General features: G+C 44.4%; 1 protein-coding gene across 1 annotated transcript in view; it reads left to right on the forward strand.

Annotated features, from left to right (window-relative positions):
• The window catches only part of DHRS11 (dehydrogenase/reductase 11), a 66,530-nt gene extending 60,534 nt beyond the window's left edge, over positions 1-5,996 (forward strand). The window contains exons 6-7 of the mRNA XM_073315525.2: positions 352-417; positions 2,258-5,996. Of these exons, the coding sequence (XP_073171626.1) occupies positions 352-417; positions 2,258-2,299 (108 nt within the window). The 3' untranslated portion in view covers positions 2,300-5,996. The remainder of the gene's footprint in view (positions 1-351; positions 418-2,257) is intronic.
• The last annotated feature ends 12,920 nt before the right edge of the window (positions 5,997-18,916 follow it).

Here is an 18,916-nt window from a genome sequence, read left to right on the forward strand (position 1 = left end):
TTTCTCTCTCTGCTTCTGTTTCCCTTCTGAGTCTTGCCTGCCTCATCTATTTAGATTGTAAGCTCTTTGGGACAGCGCCTATCTCACTATGTTTTTGTACAGCACCTAGCACACTGGGGGCCTAATCTCAGCTGATGCATCAAAGCACTGTTGGAATAGTAATATTAATAATAGCCGAGGCAAAAATAAAAACAATCCACTTCCCTTGTTAAATTGTTTATGCCGTTTTCCCCATGTCTGTTTTTCTTTTTGAAATGCACTAAGTGTTGTTTGTTAAAAACTGAGCAATTTTACTGTTATATTTTCCTAAGTAATCCTTTGTCTTGGCTAATATTGGTTCTGTCTTTCCAGTGTCTAAAAGCTGAAGATATGGCCAATGCTGTCATATATGTACTAAGCGCTCCACCTCATGTACAGGTAAGTTGCAGCTCATGTAAAATAACATCTCTGTTGGGTGTAACTGAAAGAGTAAAGGGGAATTTTGCAGATCTGACATCTGTTAATCAGCGTTGTAGTCTCCATATCAGCTGTGAGCTCAGAAGAGCATGGCCTAGGGATTAACATTGATCATTTTCGTTTACATGTACCTTATGGCAACATTGAAACTGCAAGGATCCAACCGCTAAAGACTGTACGTCTACAAGATAAAAAGTTCCTGCCCCCAGAGAAAAGTTATCTGGGACTCCTTCTAGAACCTAGATAAAATGGAAGGAACATGGACATCTCTTGCCCCTTCTGAACTGAATCGCCTGATGTCCTGCTGACATTCTTGGGGTTAGATCAGATTCTACCAGTCACCAATTTAGGGCCCAATCTTGCTAAGTGCCCAGGGTCACAGAGGATGCGTGTGGCGGAGCAGGAATTGAATGCAGGTGTCCTACAGGGCTAGCATTCTACCCACTGAACCATCCTTCCTGTCCCTCAGCTCTTCCCAAGGGGTACTGAGTACTTCACCCAAAGATGCCATATGGGCTGTTAACAGGTCTGACACCTAGGTGCACCCGCTCCCCTCCAGTGGCTGGTCCACACAGAAGATAACAGACTACTACTGCTGCTGCTCCTTTAGTTCCAGAAGCCTGTGCTTTTAGTGCTAAAGAGCACAGGTTCTGTTACCAGTGAGGACACCTGCAAGCTGCGAATTCAGAGTGAAGTATCAAATTTCCAATACCTCACCACAACTAAATCCAATAGTTCTTAGACACTGAAGAGCTGATCTTCTGCTCCTGGCTGTCTTGCTTTTATGCCTCTATTAAATTTGCATTTGAAGTAGTTTTTACTTTCAGTTGCTTTTAAAATCACAATGAATTTGTGGCTCAGACATGAAAATAACTTGTGTTATGCACAAACTCCACTCATTCCTCAGCTATATGGCCAGATTTTGGGTGCTGAGCACTTCAGGAAATCTGCCTGATACCTATTTTGTACTCGCATTATGCCTCTTCATCGAGGGTCCCAAAGGGGTTTTCAAATCTTTTGTGCTTCCAGACATATTTTTCACCCACTATATAATAAATAAATAAATAGTTCGCTTCTCTGCTGTGTTTCAGCTCTTTGCTGATGTGAAGTGACAAACCCCCGACAATCCACATTTGTAGAGTCTCTGAAAAAAATATTAATGAGTGGAGACCCATGTAGATATCAGTCCATACCACGAAAGCAAGAAAACATGTCAGATGACTTTGGACATGAAAAAAATGTCTAGCAAGATCTTTACATGGGCTCCTGTAAAGCCAGGGCATGAGACATGTGGATATAAGAGCGGTCTTTCTGAATCATTACAGTGGCCCGTTTAGTCCAGTGTCCTCTCTCTGACAGTGGCCACTACTTGCTTCAGAGAAAGTTGCAAGAATCTGTGCTATAAGCGGTTATAGAATAACCTGGCTGTGAGCAATGTTCCTTCCTGACTCTCATTCGGTAGAAGTTGCTTTATGCCCTGAAGCATGAGGATTTATAACCAATATCAGTTTACGCTGTCTTCTTTCTCTTCTGTGTACTAAGATTAAAATCACTGTAATTCTGTTAGAAGAAAAAAATCATGGTTAAAAGAAAAAAACCTGTTATTAAAAACTAACAGAACCTAATGACTGGTGGCTGAATAACTCTGAAGGGATCTATATCTTGTCATATGCATTGTGTTCATTTGCAGTTTGTCATTATTATGTTTCACTCATGTTTAGCGTGTTTATGTTTAGCACACTGCGAACCTTTTAAAATGGGCTTCAGTGCTACTGTAAAATCACCTATTGGTCTTTTCCAGATCGGAGATATTCAGATGAGGCCTACAGAGCAGATTTCATAGCAAATGAAGAGGAATGCAAGCAGCACCATGCATCAATCCCCCTTCACACCTTCCAGCAGTTTAGGGTTTCATCTGCTGGTTGACAACATTTTAATTGGATGCCAAGGATCGCATTTGAAGAATTAATTTTCATTTTCTCTCTCTGAGCTGGTGCTGAGCCAGTAAAAAAAATTACTATTGGTCTTGGGTATCTCTCCCCCTCACTGTTACTGTAAATGTAATTTGAAAACACTGCAGGGAAGCAAATCAGTGGAATACTGTATATGATTGGTTTGGGTTTTTAGTTTAGTTTGTTTGGATCTTGTTTGCTGATGCTCCAGACAGACACAGGTGAAGCGTCATGAGATATTTGCCAACTTCAAAGCATCACTTGGTTGCTGATTCCTTTCTGCTGTTGTGCATTCTTTGAATTGTTGCAATGAATTAAATGGCACATGACCTGTCACTTTCTTCTCTGTTTTTTAAGTATTATTGTTGGAGGTGTCCCAACTACTTCATTTGGCAGATGTGATTTCCACCTCCTCCCTGTTCAGCTGTGACATACTAATGCATTGGAAGGAGATTTCCTTTGTACTTAGAACAAAGGATTTGTCTTAATACCAGTCCTCTCTTCTAAAGTCAAAACAATAGACAAGACATCCGCTGTCCACCTTTTTCAACATACATAATGCTTCAGATTTTTGGTGTATATTGTGTATCAGTCAATCTAATTTCTGTTCCTCTTGCATCTATTCAAAGCTAATTTTCCTTGTCAGTAATGGCGCATGTGACTCCCCTTCCCCATTGTATCCCACAGTGCCAGAAGAAGTGTAAAGAATACTCCTTTCCTGTTTACATGAATTGTGCCTGACAGATCTGAAGAAGTATCTCTGTGTGATTGCCGTTTCTCTCTCTTTCTAGATAGGTAGATAGATGGAGGGATACGCACCTGAATTTCCACAGGTTAGGGAATGACGATCTAACGTATAAGTGGCATAGTTAAAGTATGAGTGAGTTGTTTGGTCTTTTTAATAAAAGTAAGATAAAATTGTGTACGGTCTTCTTGTGATCATATATATCCTTTGTACCATCTCGTAGCATTCTTGATGTTTTTGTATGTTTGATATTTGCATGCAATGACACTTTTTGGAAGTATTGACGCAGTCTTAGAAATGCTGTATGGTGCTGTTTAAATGCTGATTGCTGAAAGCTAGTGAGTTGGAAATGTTGAAACTGTGAAATGGTATACGATCAGATTCTTTTGGAGTTGTGGGGGAAGAGACAGAGGGGTGAACCATACTGAAGCTGTCCAGAATGCATGACTTCTGCATAAAACCTCATTCTGCTCTCATAACCGGTTTTATGCTGGTGTAATTTCACTGAGTTACACCTGACTTACACTGGTTTAGGACTGAGGACAGTAAGGCCCATAGCTGATTACACTTACAGTTGCGAAACTACTTTCGCTCCCATGTTTAGGCTCCATTAGAATGGTATAAAAGAGCCATAGGTGTGCACTCCAACCTGATATGCAACTGTGGAGCTGTTAATATGTGTTGCCTTAAGATTCTGATTTCACTTCTGCTGTGCTCTCAATTTCCTGTAGCATTTCTGGTGGTGAACCTGTTGTATTAGGTGGAGCAGGTTTGGTCAAGGGACCTGAGCAAGGACTGGGAGCCAGGGGACTTGATTTTGATATCTTCACGTACACTAGTTTTACACCATCTATGGGTGTTACTCCTTGTTTATATCAGTGTACGAGAGACCAGGATCAGGCCAAATACCTCCTGAATTCTGACTCCCTCTTTATCCTTGGGCAAGTCACTTAACCTCTCTGCCTCAGTTTCCCCATCTGTAAAATGGGGATAATAATACTTACCTACCTCACAGGGGTGTTGTGAGGACTCATTATCTGTTTTGTAAAGCACTTTGAATATGAAAAGCGCTATGTAAGTGCTAAGTATTGTTATTAAGTATTATTAATTACATCTTGTGATACACAGAATTGCTTGTGCCAAAAGTTGGCAACAGTAGACAGATATGGCCAGAATAGCTGGTAATGCATACATTAGTAATGCTAGCATAAATGAAAAAACATATAACTTTTTTTTCTCTTTAAAAGTGTGTTCATTATTTTTTTTTTCTTTCCATTCCTGGTTTCTCATCCCCCTCCCTCCTGGGTAAGGCAAGTGCTGACTCAGCCGTTTCTGGATTTGGCTTTTTAATTCATTGCAGGGTAAATTCATCACTGTGCAGGGGACATGAAACAAGCAAATGCACCACTCAAGTCCCACTTAACCAGGACCGGCTCTAGGTACCAGCAAAGCAAGCACGTGCTTGGGGTGGCACAATTCCAGGGGCGGCATTCCGGCCATCCTTTTTTGTTGTTGTTGCTTGGGCAGCATTCCCCTGGGTGCTGAATTAGGGGACACCAGTGCAGCCTTGATTAACAGACGCTGTCCCTAACAACAGTCCAACAGAGCTCAAGACAATTGGCACATGCTTTTCTAGATACTGGAGCCCTTGTTGTGCTCATATTTGTGGCACTGGGGTAAGGAGGGTCGCAGCATTAGTGCATAATTGCAGTGAGACATTTTCGAAAGCTGCCCTCCCAGATTTTGTACAGCACCCTTGTGATATTCAGCTTGGTTTAACTTTAAAACTCTTCGTGTTCTTCCAAGGATTTATATGCATTGGGAACTGGAGCTCATCATTTTGACAGATGTACTTGTGCCACATTTGTGATAGTCTCTGTTTGCCAGAAGCTGGGAATGAGCGACAGGGGATGGATCACTTGATGATGACCTGGTCTGTTCATTCCCTCTGGGGCATCTGGCATTGGCCACTGTCAGAAGACAGAACACTGGGCTAGGTGGACCCTTGGTCTGCCCCAGTAGGGCCATTCTTATGTGTTGTTATAAAAAGAAAATATTGGAAATGGTGACAATATTTGGAGCCTGAGCCAAATTAATGTTTAGAAATAGGAAACCTGCTGCCCCCGTCCAGCAAAGCATTTAACCACATGCTTAACATTGAAGTCAATGGGAATACTCACACGCTTAAAGTTAAGCACATGCTTAAGTGTGTTTCTTAATCAGGGCCTAAATTGATAATTCTGCTTTGAATTCAGAAAGCATTACCTAAGGTATCTTCCTATGATTTAGTTGGGGTTGGTCCTGCTTTGAGCAGGGGGTTGGGCTAGACGACTTCCTGAGCTCCCTTCCAATCCTGATATTCTATGATTCTATGAAAAGGGCCATTCCAGTTTGCTAGTGTTCCTTAAAATATGAACTGGCAGCCTCATGGTTTTAAAAGTCCCATTCAAATGCTTTTCTACATTTGTAACCTTCTCAGACTGATAAAATAATGTGTTGTCTTTCAAATTATTTTGCTTCCAACTGTCCAGTATATTTTCTATTCCAAATTTTTTAGTTAAGTTAAGTTAACTGCCAGTTAAGTTTCTACCTTTGGCTGATTTCCTAAAACACGTGCAAACCTTTAAGGGGCTTGAAAACAGATGGCTAGTTCTGCTGCTCTGCCTCTCATTTACACTTACCTAGATGGATTGCACTTCGAGCCATCTTTCCAGAATGATGTGGCATTGGCAACACGACTAGGAAGAGGAGGGGTTGTTTTGAAACTCCCAAACAGAAGGGTGAACTGTTTAATTTATCGATAGGTTTCTAATTGTGAACTGTAAAATAAAAAGAGAAAAATACTATGGCTTTGTCCTACTTTTTAAAGATATAATATACAGTTAAATCCGGTGTGTAAAAAAACACTTGTCTTATGAAGAATTCAAGCGGAGTGATTTCAGGGTGGAGAACATAGCTTCCTTTGTTTTTGTACAGGGCCTAGCACATTGTTGGCACTACTGGAAACCGATGTTAATTCTTGATGTTAAATTGTAGCAGTGATTGTTTTATTAAAGATACAGATGTCCTTTCTGACAGTATCTGCCAATGCCTGTGTCCGAATATGGCAGAGGGAAGATTCTCGGGTTACATCTCTAGGAATGGGTGACTCAAACTGGTGTAAGAGCTGGTGGTGGTTTTGCTAGCTGTTAAGTGATGCAGCAGGCAGGCGGAGTTGCAGGAGAAAGACCCAATGCACAGCTACAGACTAGGGACCGAATGGCTAGGCAGCAGTTCTGCGGAAAAGGACCTAGGGGTGACAGTGGACGAGAAGCTGGATATGAGTCAACAGTGTGCCCTTGTTGCCAAGAAGGCCAATGGCATTTTGGGATGTATAAGTAGGGGCATAGCGAGTAGATCCAGGGACGTGATTGTTCCCCTCTATTCGACATTGGTGAGGCCTCATCTGGAGTACTGTGTCCAGTTTTGGGCCCCACACTTCAAGAAGGATGTGGATAAATTGGAGAGAGTCCAGCGAAGGGCAACAAAAATGATTAGGGGTCTGGAACACATGACTTATGAGGAGAGGCTGAGGGAGCTGGGATTGTTTAGCCTGCAGAAGAGAAGAATGAGGGGGGATTTGATAGCTGCTTTCAACTACCTGAAAGGGGGTTCCAAAGAGGATGGCTCTAGACTGTTCTCAATGGTAGCAGAACGAGGAGTAATGGTCTCAAGTTGCAGTGGGGGAGGTTTAGATTGGATATTAGGAAAAACTTTTTCACTAAGAGGGTGGTGAAACACTGGAATGCGTTACCTAGGGAGGTGGTAGAATCTCCTTCCTTAGAGGTTTTTAAGGTCAGGCTTGACAAAGCCCTGGCTGGGATGATTTAACTGGGAATTGGTCCTGCTTCGAGCAGGGGGTTGGACTAGATGACCTTCTGGGGTCCCTTCCAACCCTGATATTCTATGATTCTATGACTTTTATTGAACATGCATAGAGACCAGTGTTTACATGCAGAGAGGCCACTGTTTGTCAGGTAGCACTGGGCCACCAGCATACAATCCGGAGCCTCTGGTGTCACACCTAACTAGATCCCTCCTGAAAGCTGTCCCTCTTCCTTCAGTCCCACTCTTCATAGTACAGGGGCAAAACGAACTATTTGTCTCAGCATTTTAAGTAAACACTTTCCAACAGAGTGGTTTTAAAACAACTGGGTCTGGGTCTGATCCCTTCTTCAGGTGGGCCCCAAGCCTGCAGTCAGGCTGCATGGGTTGGCCTTGCACCTGTACAGAGCCTTATTAACTTCAACAGGGATCCACCAGAGCACCCAAATGAATCCCACTGCACGGTCTGTGCTAAGGGTACTCTCACTAAAACCAAGGTCTCAGGTGAGTAAAGGCTGATGGTTGGGCTCTTACTTTCATGGCAACCATTTGTGTAATTGCTTTAAAACATACAGGGGATGATCCAAAACCCACTGAAGTCAATATAAGGCGTCCCAATGACTCCAGCGGACTTTTGATTGGCCTCATGGATGTTCGTCTTTCAGAGGGAGATGTTTGCAGAAAGAGCATTCAGTTATCTTATGAATAACCAGTTTAGGTTGGACTCTGCTACTCGTCCTCGCATTGAATAGTACCTTAATCTGCAAGTACTTCCACTGATTTCAGTGGGACTGTCTGTGAGGTAAAGTACTAAACATCGGGGTGGCAGACTCTGAGTCTGAATTGCATTTTTGAACTACTCAAGAAATGAGCTACGACCACCCTGGAAAACATAGACTTGCATCTGAAACTAGCACTGTATCCTTGTAGGGAGTCTTTCGTTCATTACTGGGGGGCAAACAATACAGAAGACTCTTTTTTCCATCATGGCTATTTATTTATGAATCACCTTCTAATTTACCCAAGTGCAAATAGAATTGTTTGCAACCACAAACAGGTGGCTGGAAAAGAACTGTTAACTGAGTATTAACGAATGGTTGGGTGTCTTGTGAGCAGCCAGAAAGACCTTGTGAAATAGAAGGGCAGCATTGCCAACTCTAGTGATTTTTATCATACGTCTCCTATTATTTGCTATTTATCATGAAGCCCTAGCTCCGGGAGTCATGAGTTTATGTGAGAATCTCAGCTTTAATTAAAAAATAGTAAGTTGCTAGCCATCTGCAGAGAAAACCTTAGAAAAGTAATGTAAGTGCATTCTAAAGGTTCAAAAACCAGAAGGCAAATAAACAGAGCCCAGTGTTTCTTTACATTTTATGATTTTAAAGCCAATCTCATGATTTTGGGGGCCTGATTCATGATTTTTGAAAGTTTCAGGTTGACAATACTAGAAAGGACTAAAAGAAACTTGACTGGTTCTATTAAATCCTTTTGTTGTTTAAAAGATTGTCCGAATGTTAGAATACACGCTCTAAGGTCTTGAACCTCCAGGTTTGCAGAAGGGGCTCAGCACTTTGCAGGAGCTGGGCCTAGGAGAATTACTTGTGTGAGCAAGGTGTGCAGGAAAAAACCCTAAAGGTCCAAAAGCTCAAACTAACATTTATTATGGACATGATCCCACACCCACTGAAGTCAATGGGCACAGTTCACCTTTGTCCTGCACCCAGTTTAGTCATTTACACAAGTGTAAAGAGGACATAAAAATACTTCCAAATCAGCATTTTGCACTGGTGTAAAGGTGCAGGGTAATAGTGAACTGGAGCCAATGGGAGCAGATTTGGCTGATTCAATGCATCGTTTATGAACCATTCCTATTTGTAATCCTAAATATGTTGCAAATATGATGTAGCTCAGTTGTAAACACTTAGGGTAAAATACCAGCCTCAGTAAAGTCAATCGTAGTTTTGCTGTTGATTTCAAGGGGTCGGGATTTCACCTTTACAATTTGTATTTCCAGCTGGTTAGACATTGTTTGGACAGATTCAGCTGTCCACTGAATTTTACAGCCTGCCTGAGTGCACAATGCCTTGCAGAAGGGAGTCACAGATAGCTCTGGAGTAACTGACGTTCTCTCACTTGCTTTTTAATATTTAAGGCGCTCCTTGGGCCTCAGAATGTACATGTGCTTCGTGCCAGGCTGAGAGGCCCCTGAGTTCTCAGCAGTTGTTTTTTTGCTGTTGGGTTTCTTTAGGTGGTGTTGCTGGAAGCGAGGAGTTCAAGAACAGCTCTGGAAACAGGCAACACATCAGAGGAACCTTTCTGAGGCCCCGGTCCCACAGAGGGACCCTTCTTACCACACAGAGTCCCATTGACTTCACTGGGGTTCGGGGTGGACAGAAGAGACTGCCCATGTGGGTCCCAGATGTGTGCGCGCAGACAGATATCTAAGGCCAAATTCTGCCAGCCTTAAACCAGTCTGTGGGCCAGGCTGTGGCGAGCCTCTGTGCATGCATGAACACAGCTTCCATCTCAAGCCCTCTCTACAGGGCCCAGCCACAGTCACAGCCCTTAGGCTCTCACAGTCAGGAGCTGCTCAGAGCTGGCACCCACAGGGGCTCAACTTTCGGCAATGGAGTGACTCCAGAATTACACCAGCGTACAGAAGAGGAGAAGCCAGCCCAGTTTGCCTGCATGCAGTGCAATGCGTCCTCTGGAGCTTCCCTGGGGGCTGGAGCTTCCCTGGGGGCTGATAGGGCTCCACAGAGCCCCCCGGTCGTGTCTGTGGCCTAGTGGCACAATCTGACCACGAAACCGGAATAAATCCGTTAGTTTAAAGGGATACAACTGAGAGCTAAATTTAGCCCTTAGTCCCCGCCAAAGTGCACCTGTTTTTCTGGCTGTGCTGCCACGGGCTGCTAGGTACATCTGACCCCTCCCCGTAAAGCTGTGGACGGAGGAAACACTGCTGGATAAGGCAGCATTGTGTAGTCTCTTCATGTCGCCTGTCCTGGAGGCTCATCGGTGCTTTCTGGCAAATACAGCAGCCTGTACTCTTCTTTTATGTTCTTTGTAACCTCGCCCGTGAAGATACAACATTGACCTTTACCAGGCCATATATATTCCCCGTTGATAAAGGTCAATTATCCAGCTAGCTTTGTTCTGCCCAGCTGCTTAAGTTTTTTTTTTTTTGGCTCTGCTGAGGCTAATTTTCCTGTCCCAGTTGTCAGCCCGTTGATGACATGGCTTTCTGTTTGATTCCACTCCGCATTTGGATGCAGTTGTTGTCCACCATCCTGGGGGGACCCTTCGTGAAGGCGTGTCTGCTCAGGCCGGTTTCACATTCTGCTGCACGTTGCCGGTGTCTGCCTCACTTTGCAGAGGACAATGGGATCTGGGGGACAGAGTAATTTTCCCATTGGTATGTGCGGGATTTACAGAACTAATTTAGGCCTTCTCTATCCTGGGGAAGTCCTATTTCCAACTCTTGGTGTCACTGCCCCAGTGCAACTCCCGTTGTAGCAATGATCCAAATACTAGCTTTGCATGTGGAGGTTGCAGCTCTGCTGATGGCTGAAATCAAGGTAGAGCCCCAGGAATGTAGACAAGACCTTGCTGCACATGGGGAGAATCAGGTTGTAGCCAGTTGTCAAGCCTGGTTCGTAGGTTTACAAGCCCTGAGAGAGGATCAGATCTCTGCTCTCCAGCCATGTAGAGACCAGGAAAAGAATCCATGTTTAAAATGTTAGCTAATATGTGTTTACATGCTTGTGTAGACAAGGGTCTAACACTTTTTTTTTTTTTTTAAAGATGATAAAGCATCAGCTGGTTTTGTTCAAGTTTTGGGATTTAACTTGTTTTCCAGCATGACCTATATTCCTAGTCTGGCTTCTGACTGCAGCAGCCTCAGCGCTTCTGCTGAACGCACCGCTCCTGCTCTTGCTTTCCCTCCTGCGCAGTGTGGGCTCTGCTCTGGCTCACAGGCCTGAGCCCCCAGGCTCACTGGCGGAGTGGTGATCAGGGCACGGCAGCTGCTGGGAAGCAGGAGAACGGGGACGGGCTCAGCACACACCTGCTCTGACCCCAGCCTGTGGCATGGGATAATTAAGTGGTTAAAAAAGTACCGGTGAGTTTTCTGTTTAATGTCTTGACAATGAAAACCTGATAATTGGATCGCAGGTGCTTGAGCCCTGCGTTAATGAGCTCAGAGGCACCGTGATGCACCGTGTCTTTCGTTGGTGTTAAGGATAATCTCTTTAACCTAGTAACCCCTAGAGATATTGGAAACAAACCACTGGTTACAAAAATGCGGCTGGTATATGACCCTTTCCTTGCTAGCTCTCTGGTTGTCCTGCTACTATAACTTTAAGGCTCCAGTGAAATCAAGGAAGGGCCAGCCCTTACATACTGCTGACTGCTATTACATCCCGTTTATTATCCACTCAGACCTATGGTGCTCAGCAATAGCCTGGGGATTAGCACTGGGCACAAAAGGTGCCCAGATAGTGCTATGGAACTAAGGGACATGGAAACACTGAGGCGGATGGGCAACGGCTGGAGCAGGAGATGGGGACTCAGCACCTCTGGGTTCTAGTCCGACCATTGCTACTGATGCACTGTGTGAGCTCAGTGAAAGCCCTTCTGTGCGTAAGTATCCCCCATCCGTAACACGGGAATAATATGAATACCCATTCCATGGTGTCCTGATTGTCTATAGGTTGGAACTGGGACCTTTTGGTGTTGCTATGTCCTAATTTTTCTTTTGTTTTCTAGTGTGAGTGAAACCATGCAAACTGTTGTTGCTTTGCAGAGCGGTTCCCCTGGCAAAGCCTGTCTCTCTGCAGATGGGTATGTAGCTCCATCAGCGGGGGAGACTGATGGATACCTCATGATGACAAGGCCCCAATGTGGGATGCAGTGGGGAGAGAGATCCCCAAAACGAGCAGCTGCCCCTGCCTTAAAAAAAGAAGCCTCTAAAGAAATGGTTTGTATTGTCTGTAATGGCAGCTACATGACCTGGTGTCAGGAATGTCAATTCTGGATGATGATGAAAGCGAGAGGCCACAACATTGGATGGGACTGAGACAAATTTGGGTCTAAACTGAGGGTCATCCTGCCTAATGAGGGGCAGTTAAGAGGCAACAGGAAGGTACCATGTTCAGACTGTCAAACCCAATCAGGGAGAAGACAAAATGTTCCTTTAACTGTGGTCAGCAAAGCAGAAGCCCTGGTTTTGAAAAATGCTTTGAGTTTGGAAAGCAGACAAAAGGCACTAATGGAATACAGTATATGGAGCACATCCTGCTCAGGCTAAAAGGGAAGCTAAAAACAAAGCTGTCGCTGAAGGATCATGGTAAATTAGGAGCCCTAAAGAGTGTTCTTAGGTGGATTAGGTGGTGAGGATATTTATCAGGGTTAGTTACAAGCAAGGGCATATAGTAATAAATGCAAAGGTAATAAGGATTGCTCTATACCTCTTCCTTTGGGTTAGGGCTTGTTGGCACTCCAGTTGTGTCCAGCTGAGCATGGACAGGTTGTTCAGATCCACAACCTCTGCCCAAATGCTACAGTGATAAGTATATTATAGGGTGACCAGATGTCCCGATTTTATCGGGACAGTCCCGATTTTTGGAGCTTTTTCTTACATAGGCACCTATTACCCCCCACCCCCGTCCCGATTTTTCAAAGTTGCTATCTGGTCACCCTAGTATCTTATAAATCAATGTACAGGAGCTAGACAGGTATAGCGCATGTGTCTGCTCATTAAAATCAGCGGCTACACTATCATCTGTTTCGGCGGGCTCAGGATCAGGCCTGTAGACAGATGCATATAGGTAGGGCACTGTCAGGTTAAAAATCCGGTTTCAATGGACATTTTTTAGCTGTGTTACTGATGGCAGAGGGAGAGCTCCGTACCCGCTTTGATGCTGAGGAATGACTTTGGTGACTTGTTCTCTTCTGGGAAGCAAATTAGATTAATTTTTTTCTCTTAAGTAAATGTCATTTCTGTTGGGGGGGTCGGGGGCTGACTCTTCTGGAGCAAGGCCTTGATGTGTTTATAAACTCATGCAATGGCAGATGGCTACTACCCTGATGGGCACCTTATAAATGCAGGGGGTAATGTCTCATGAAACCTGTTGCCGTTGTAACATGCAGACTTGCTTCATTATCGCACTGGAATGAATCAGGAGTAATCCACTGAAGCCAAGTGAGTTACACCAGTATGAAACTGGTGTGAGACCTTGGGCCTGATTCTCAGTCACACAAAGGTCCCTTTTCACCTGACAGCATAAAGACACCTAAAAGTCTGCAGAAAACAGACCCTAGCTGGTGGAAAACTGCTGACCCTGCCCAGTGGCAGGAGCTGATGGAGGCATGGCCGACGTGCATTGTACTACAACACAGTAACTTTTCTCTCTCGCTTCCCACGGCCTATTTATAAGGCTAGAAGGCTCAGGAGCACAGAGGGCCAAATATTGCTGGAAAATGGAAGAGCTCCCAAAGGATCCCAGTCTCATTGAATTGCTCTTTCCCCGACCAATGTCTTTTTGGACCTGATCTCCAGGTGCCCAGGCATGTGAGAATAGAATCTGCCTCTGCACTTCTAAGTTTGATTTTATTTTTGTGGGTGCAAAGAGTTTGTGTGTGTGTGTGTGAGAGTGTGTGTGTTCTTCACAATAAATAAATAAAGCTGGAGAGGAACATATGGGCCTGCTTGAAAATGCCATCTGCCAGCAGCAGCCTGCAACTGCTCTAAATACCAGAGGGTAGGAAAGGCAAGTTGCCATTTCATCTTTCTATTTCCTAAATGAACACAGTTTTAATGAATAGGGCCTTAGGCCTTCTGATTTACACCCACATACACACAACTGCTTCCCACTGCCTCTGGTCTCCAATGCACAGCTGTAATTAACTGTCTGCCTCAGCATCACAACAAGGTGCTGGAGCCAGGTTAATGCATGCTCTATAGAAATGAAAGATGAAGTAATCTATACATTCCTGTCTCTGTATATATCTTTTGTTTTTAAAGTGAGTTGCTAATGATTTACTGTCTTTTAATCAATCCAAGATAATAATAGTTTGTACTGTTACCCTGTGTTTATCACATGGTGCAGGGCAGAAAGGACAACTGGCTTCACCTTTCCTATATAGCATCCTAGACTTTTATGGAGATGGGTAAAGGAGGCAGGGTAAAGGAGGCTGTATTTACAGCCCTCAAGGATTATGAGGCAGAAAACCCCTAGAAATGGTTTGATTTGAAATAAGCACACAGTGGAGACACGCTAAAAGGGACAATGTCGGTGTTTTTAGGCTCAACGTTTGACTAAGCTGAATGTAGCGAATGTGTTCCCCAGAGGCGCACACTTGTGATCAGGAACTGTGAAACCTACAAAGGTTTGTGTTTGAAAAGGGCTAGCGTTTGGGGTCTAAATTAGCTATTACCACTTTAGAAAGAGATCTTGGAGCCATTGTGGATAGTTCTCTGAAAACATCCACTCACTGTGCAGCGGCAGTCAAAAAAAGCGAACAGAATGTTGGGAATCATTAAGAAAGAGATAGAGAATAAAAGAGAAAATACCATATTGCCTCTATATAAATCCATGGTACGCCCACATCTTGAATACTGCGTGCAGATGTGGACACCCCATCTCAAAAAAGATATATTGGAATTGGAAAAGGTTCAGAAAAGGGCAACAAAAATTATTAGGGGCATGGAACGGCTTCCATATGAGGAGAGATTAATAAGACTGAGACTTTTCAGCTTGGAAAAGAGATGACTAAAGCAGGATATGATAGAGGTTTATAAAATCATGACTGGTGTGGAGAAAGTAAATAAGGAAGTGTTATTTACTCCTTCTCATAACACATGAGCTAGGGGCCACCAAATGAAATTAATAGGCAGCAGGTTTAAAACAAACAAAAGGAATTATTTTTTCACACAATGCACAGTCAACCTGTAGAACTCCTTGCCTGAGGATGTTGTGAAGGCCAAGACTATAACAGGGTTCAAAAAGAACTAGATAAGTTCATGGAGGATAGGTCCATCAATGGCTATTAGTCAGGATGGGCAGGGATGGTGGCCCTAGCCTCTGTTTGCCAGAAGCTGGGAACGGGTTACAGCGGATGGATCACTTGATGATTACCTGCTCTGTTCATTCCCTCTGGGGCACCTCGCATTGGTCACTGTCGGAAGACAGGAAAATGGGCTAGATGGACCTTTGGTCTGATCCATAATGGCCATTCTTATGAGCCCTAATGTGGTCATATCGGGCAGTGAGTTGGAAAGAAAAACTCATCCACTGCCCCAGAGCTATGTTGGGGGGTCCTTGGACCCAGAGTGCAGCCTCTCTACACAGCGGCAGCTTAGCACAATGGGCTCCTGGTCCCTGACTGACGCTCCTTGGTGCTATGGTAATACGAATCATAAGAAATAACAGTATTGAACTGAAGTGGATGGAGATGCATTGCTGTGGGCCCAGTGGCTTTGAAGGCAGTCTCTTAAGAAAGGAGATTGCCTAAATAAAAGTGGCTTGTACGGGGTTCACTGTACACGTGCGGAGAGATAACGTTGGCTCTGTTTAGGGGAGTCATGGGCAGGTTCCCTGTGTAAATCAGCAGGGCTCCATTGAAATCAATGGAGATAAAGCTGATTTACACCAGCTGGGGGCTGGCCTAGGCAGCACAGCTGTGTAGGACTGTTCCTGAATGCCTCTGCATCTTGGAGCCCAGAGCCAAGCAGTCTGAAGACAGCTCCTGACACCCCCCGACGCTTGACGGTGAAAGCCAGAAAATTCATTATGTAGAAAAAGGTTTCATTATTGCTGCAGCCACTTAGCTATTTAATTGAGCCAAGGGAAAAAAAATCTGATTTATTTCAAGGCGCGTGAAAGGTCTGTGCTCCCACACAGGCACTTCCCATCACAGCTGGAATTGCCCTAAGGAGACAGAGCATTTATCCTTCCCCAATAATATATTTTATGTGGAGTAAAGAGAAGAGCTCAGTGGCAGGGTTCCAATCCCACCAGCCCCATATTCCGCCTAATATGTTATTACACTGCAGATTGTGAGGCTGAGCCCAAGGAATTGTTTTCCTCTGTTCTGTTTCCTTGCCATTGGTTCAGTCACAACCCTGCTCCAGCTGGGTGGTGCATGTGTTGTCTCTGGGTCACAGGCAAAGTGTAATAGAAGTAGCACCTTCTCTAACTATGTTGTGCAGTCATTCACACCTGCTGTTCTAGGGATACGTCTACACAGCACAGAAAACCCCATGGCTAGCCTATGCCAGCTGACTTAGGGTCACGGGGCCCAGGCTGCGCGGCTGTTTCACTGTTGTGTAAACTTCTGGACTCAGGCTGGAGCCTGGGCTCTGGGAAACTGCGGGGTGGGAGAGTGGGAAATGGGAGTTAGGTGCCTAAATGCCTTTGATGATCTGTAGCTAAGTACTTGGTGCAGAAGAGTAGCTTGCGAGCTGAAGTGTGTACATACACCATCCAAGCTGCTGCTGTTCCTGAACACACACAATCAATGAAAGTACATTTTCCTTTATGCACACTGCGGATAGTGTATTATTACAAAAACTAACACTCGGCTCTTTCCATGTTCAAAGTACTGTACAAACATGAGTTCATGCTCCAAACATCCCAGAGAGGCAAGCAGTATCATCCCCATAATACAGATGGAACAAATGCGACTCAGAGAGATTAAAAGAGATGGCCAAGTCCGTCAGTGGCAGGGCCAGGATTAGAACTGGTTTTTTTCTTCTAGACCGGGTTGTGTCTCTTCGCATCATCAAGTCCTTTACAGGCATTAATTAAGCTTCACGACACTTAGATAAATGGTATTTTACTCATTTTACAGAGGGGTAAATGAAGTCCCATGTCATTGGCTAACTACTGGACATGGGTGTCTATGGTACGGCTACACTAGCACGTTTACTGGTATAACTTATGTCAGGGGTGTAAAAAACCACACCCCTGAGTGACACAAGTTTCACCAACAGGTGGGCTCTCACCAGCACATCAAAGAAATAGCAAATGTAATAAATATAACATAAATAACATAAGAAAACATGTCAGCTGCCCCTGACTAGGCACCATGAAGAAATGTGGAGTATTATGTCCTCCTGAGATGCCTTGGAATGCGGCATAAGCAATTGTGAAGAATGCATAGGCAGAACCATCAAGAAAACAGATCCCAGAGGACAGAATGGATCCTTTCCAGCCCTCAGCCCAGCTAGGTTATTTGTAATCTTTATATGCTGCAGCCTCAGCCTTAACTGCACGGAACATCATAAGCAATCTGGGGGGAGAAGGCAGCAGCAAAGTTTGATTTGGTCTGTTACTGCAGCAGAAATCCAGAGGGTGATGTCCCCAGGACACTGCAGTCAGCGTGCAAAGATTCCTTCTATTTCTAGAACCTCCTGACCTGGAGGAGGAAACAAAGTGAGTCTGCAGCTCTGAAACTAGGATGTCTCTTTTTATGGATCCTCCCAGTCTGTGTGTGGGCACCATAGGGGCTCAGCACTGCTGCGAGGACAGCTGGCCACTGGCTGCGCAACAGAGGGGCGTGGATGAGTAGCAAAAATATGGACTTTGCTTCTGATGAAGTGAGCTGTAGCTCACGAAAGCTTATGCTCAAAGAAATTTGTTAGTCTCTAAGGTGCCACAAGTCTTCCTTTTCTTTTTGCGGATACAGACTAACACGGCTGCTACTCTGAAACCTGTTTTCAAGCAGGGGGACTGTGGCCAAGTGTTTGTAGGACAGCTCCTTCCATGTGCTGTCTGCCTATGTTGAATCTAATTCTACATACCAAGCTCTGCTGCAAGGCCTTATTCAAATATCTTTGATTATTAGAGATAGGAGGAGTCACTTCCCCACCCTCTCGTAATATTTAAACAACATGCCTTAGAGGGAAAGGCAGACAGGGCACTCGTTAGAAGGTGATTGTTACTGGGGGCACAAGTCCTTCAGGCAGGCCATGGGCTCCTGTGGGAATGTTCTAATGAGACCATATGAATTATAAAGAGTTATTAACAACAGCAATCTAGAGCAAAACCCTTCACCTGTCTCCAGGCTCTTGCAGCTCATTGAAAGAAACAATTAACTCCCGCACACACACACCCCATCCCACTCCTCAATGTTCCACCGGATCTTTGGATGGAAGGTCCACATATTATTGTTGTAGAAGTATCCTGCGCACAGGGACTTGCTGGGTTGTGACTGTACGTAACCAGCTGTCACACAGCTTTCTCAGCGTTGGAAAGCAGGATGTGCATTGCTTTTGAGTGCCAGAGAAAGCAAACTGGCAGGCGAGCAGGATGGCACGTAGTGGGCACACATCTGCCGTGTATCACAGAATTTGTGGGACAGCCTAGATTTTGTCCAATCAATCCCACATCCTGGAATCTCAGCTTATAGCACAATATCCAGTCCCTCTGATATTGTAACAGTTTTATGACTCAAATGACACTAGATCTGCACTTGAAAGTTGTACTAATATAACTATGTCTGCTAGGGGTGTGATTTATCCTAGTATACACTGTAGTTTAGGCAGAGTTATACCATTATAAAGTTGCATTATATGGTATAGTTATTCCCCTTGCTGTAGGAAAATAGCTATACCAGTATAGTCCTTTATACTGAACCCACATGAGGAAGGTTCCACTGCTTTGCCTACATTGATTTATTAAAGGGTACAACTTTGTATTGTCTATGAGGTCTATGTCATCCAATCATACCAGTATGTGATGCTACTGCCTTCTGACATCATGACACAGCCTCACCAGATCATGTAACATACTCTCTTGTATCAAGTCATGGGCAATCCGGAGATCTGAAAAGTGGCAACCTGAATCCACCATCACTGTGCTTTTAGCAGCAGGTCACGCCCAACCTCCGAGCTGGC

Source organism: Lepidochelys kempii, chromosome 17 (assembly GCF_965140285.1).
Source record: "Lepidochelys kempii isolate rLepKem1 chromosome 17, rLepKem1.hap1, whole genome shotgun sequence".
Lineage (NCBI taxonomy): Eukaryota > Metazoa > Chordata > Testudines > Cheloniidae > Lepidochelys > Lepidochelys kempii.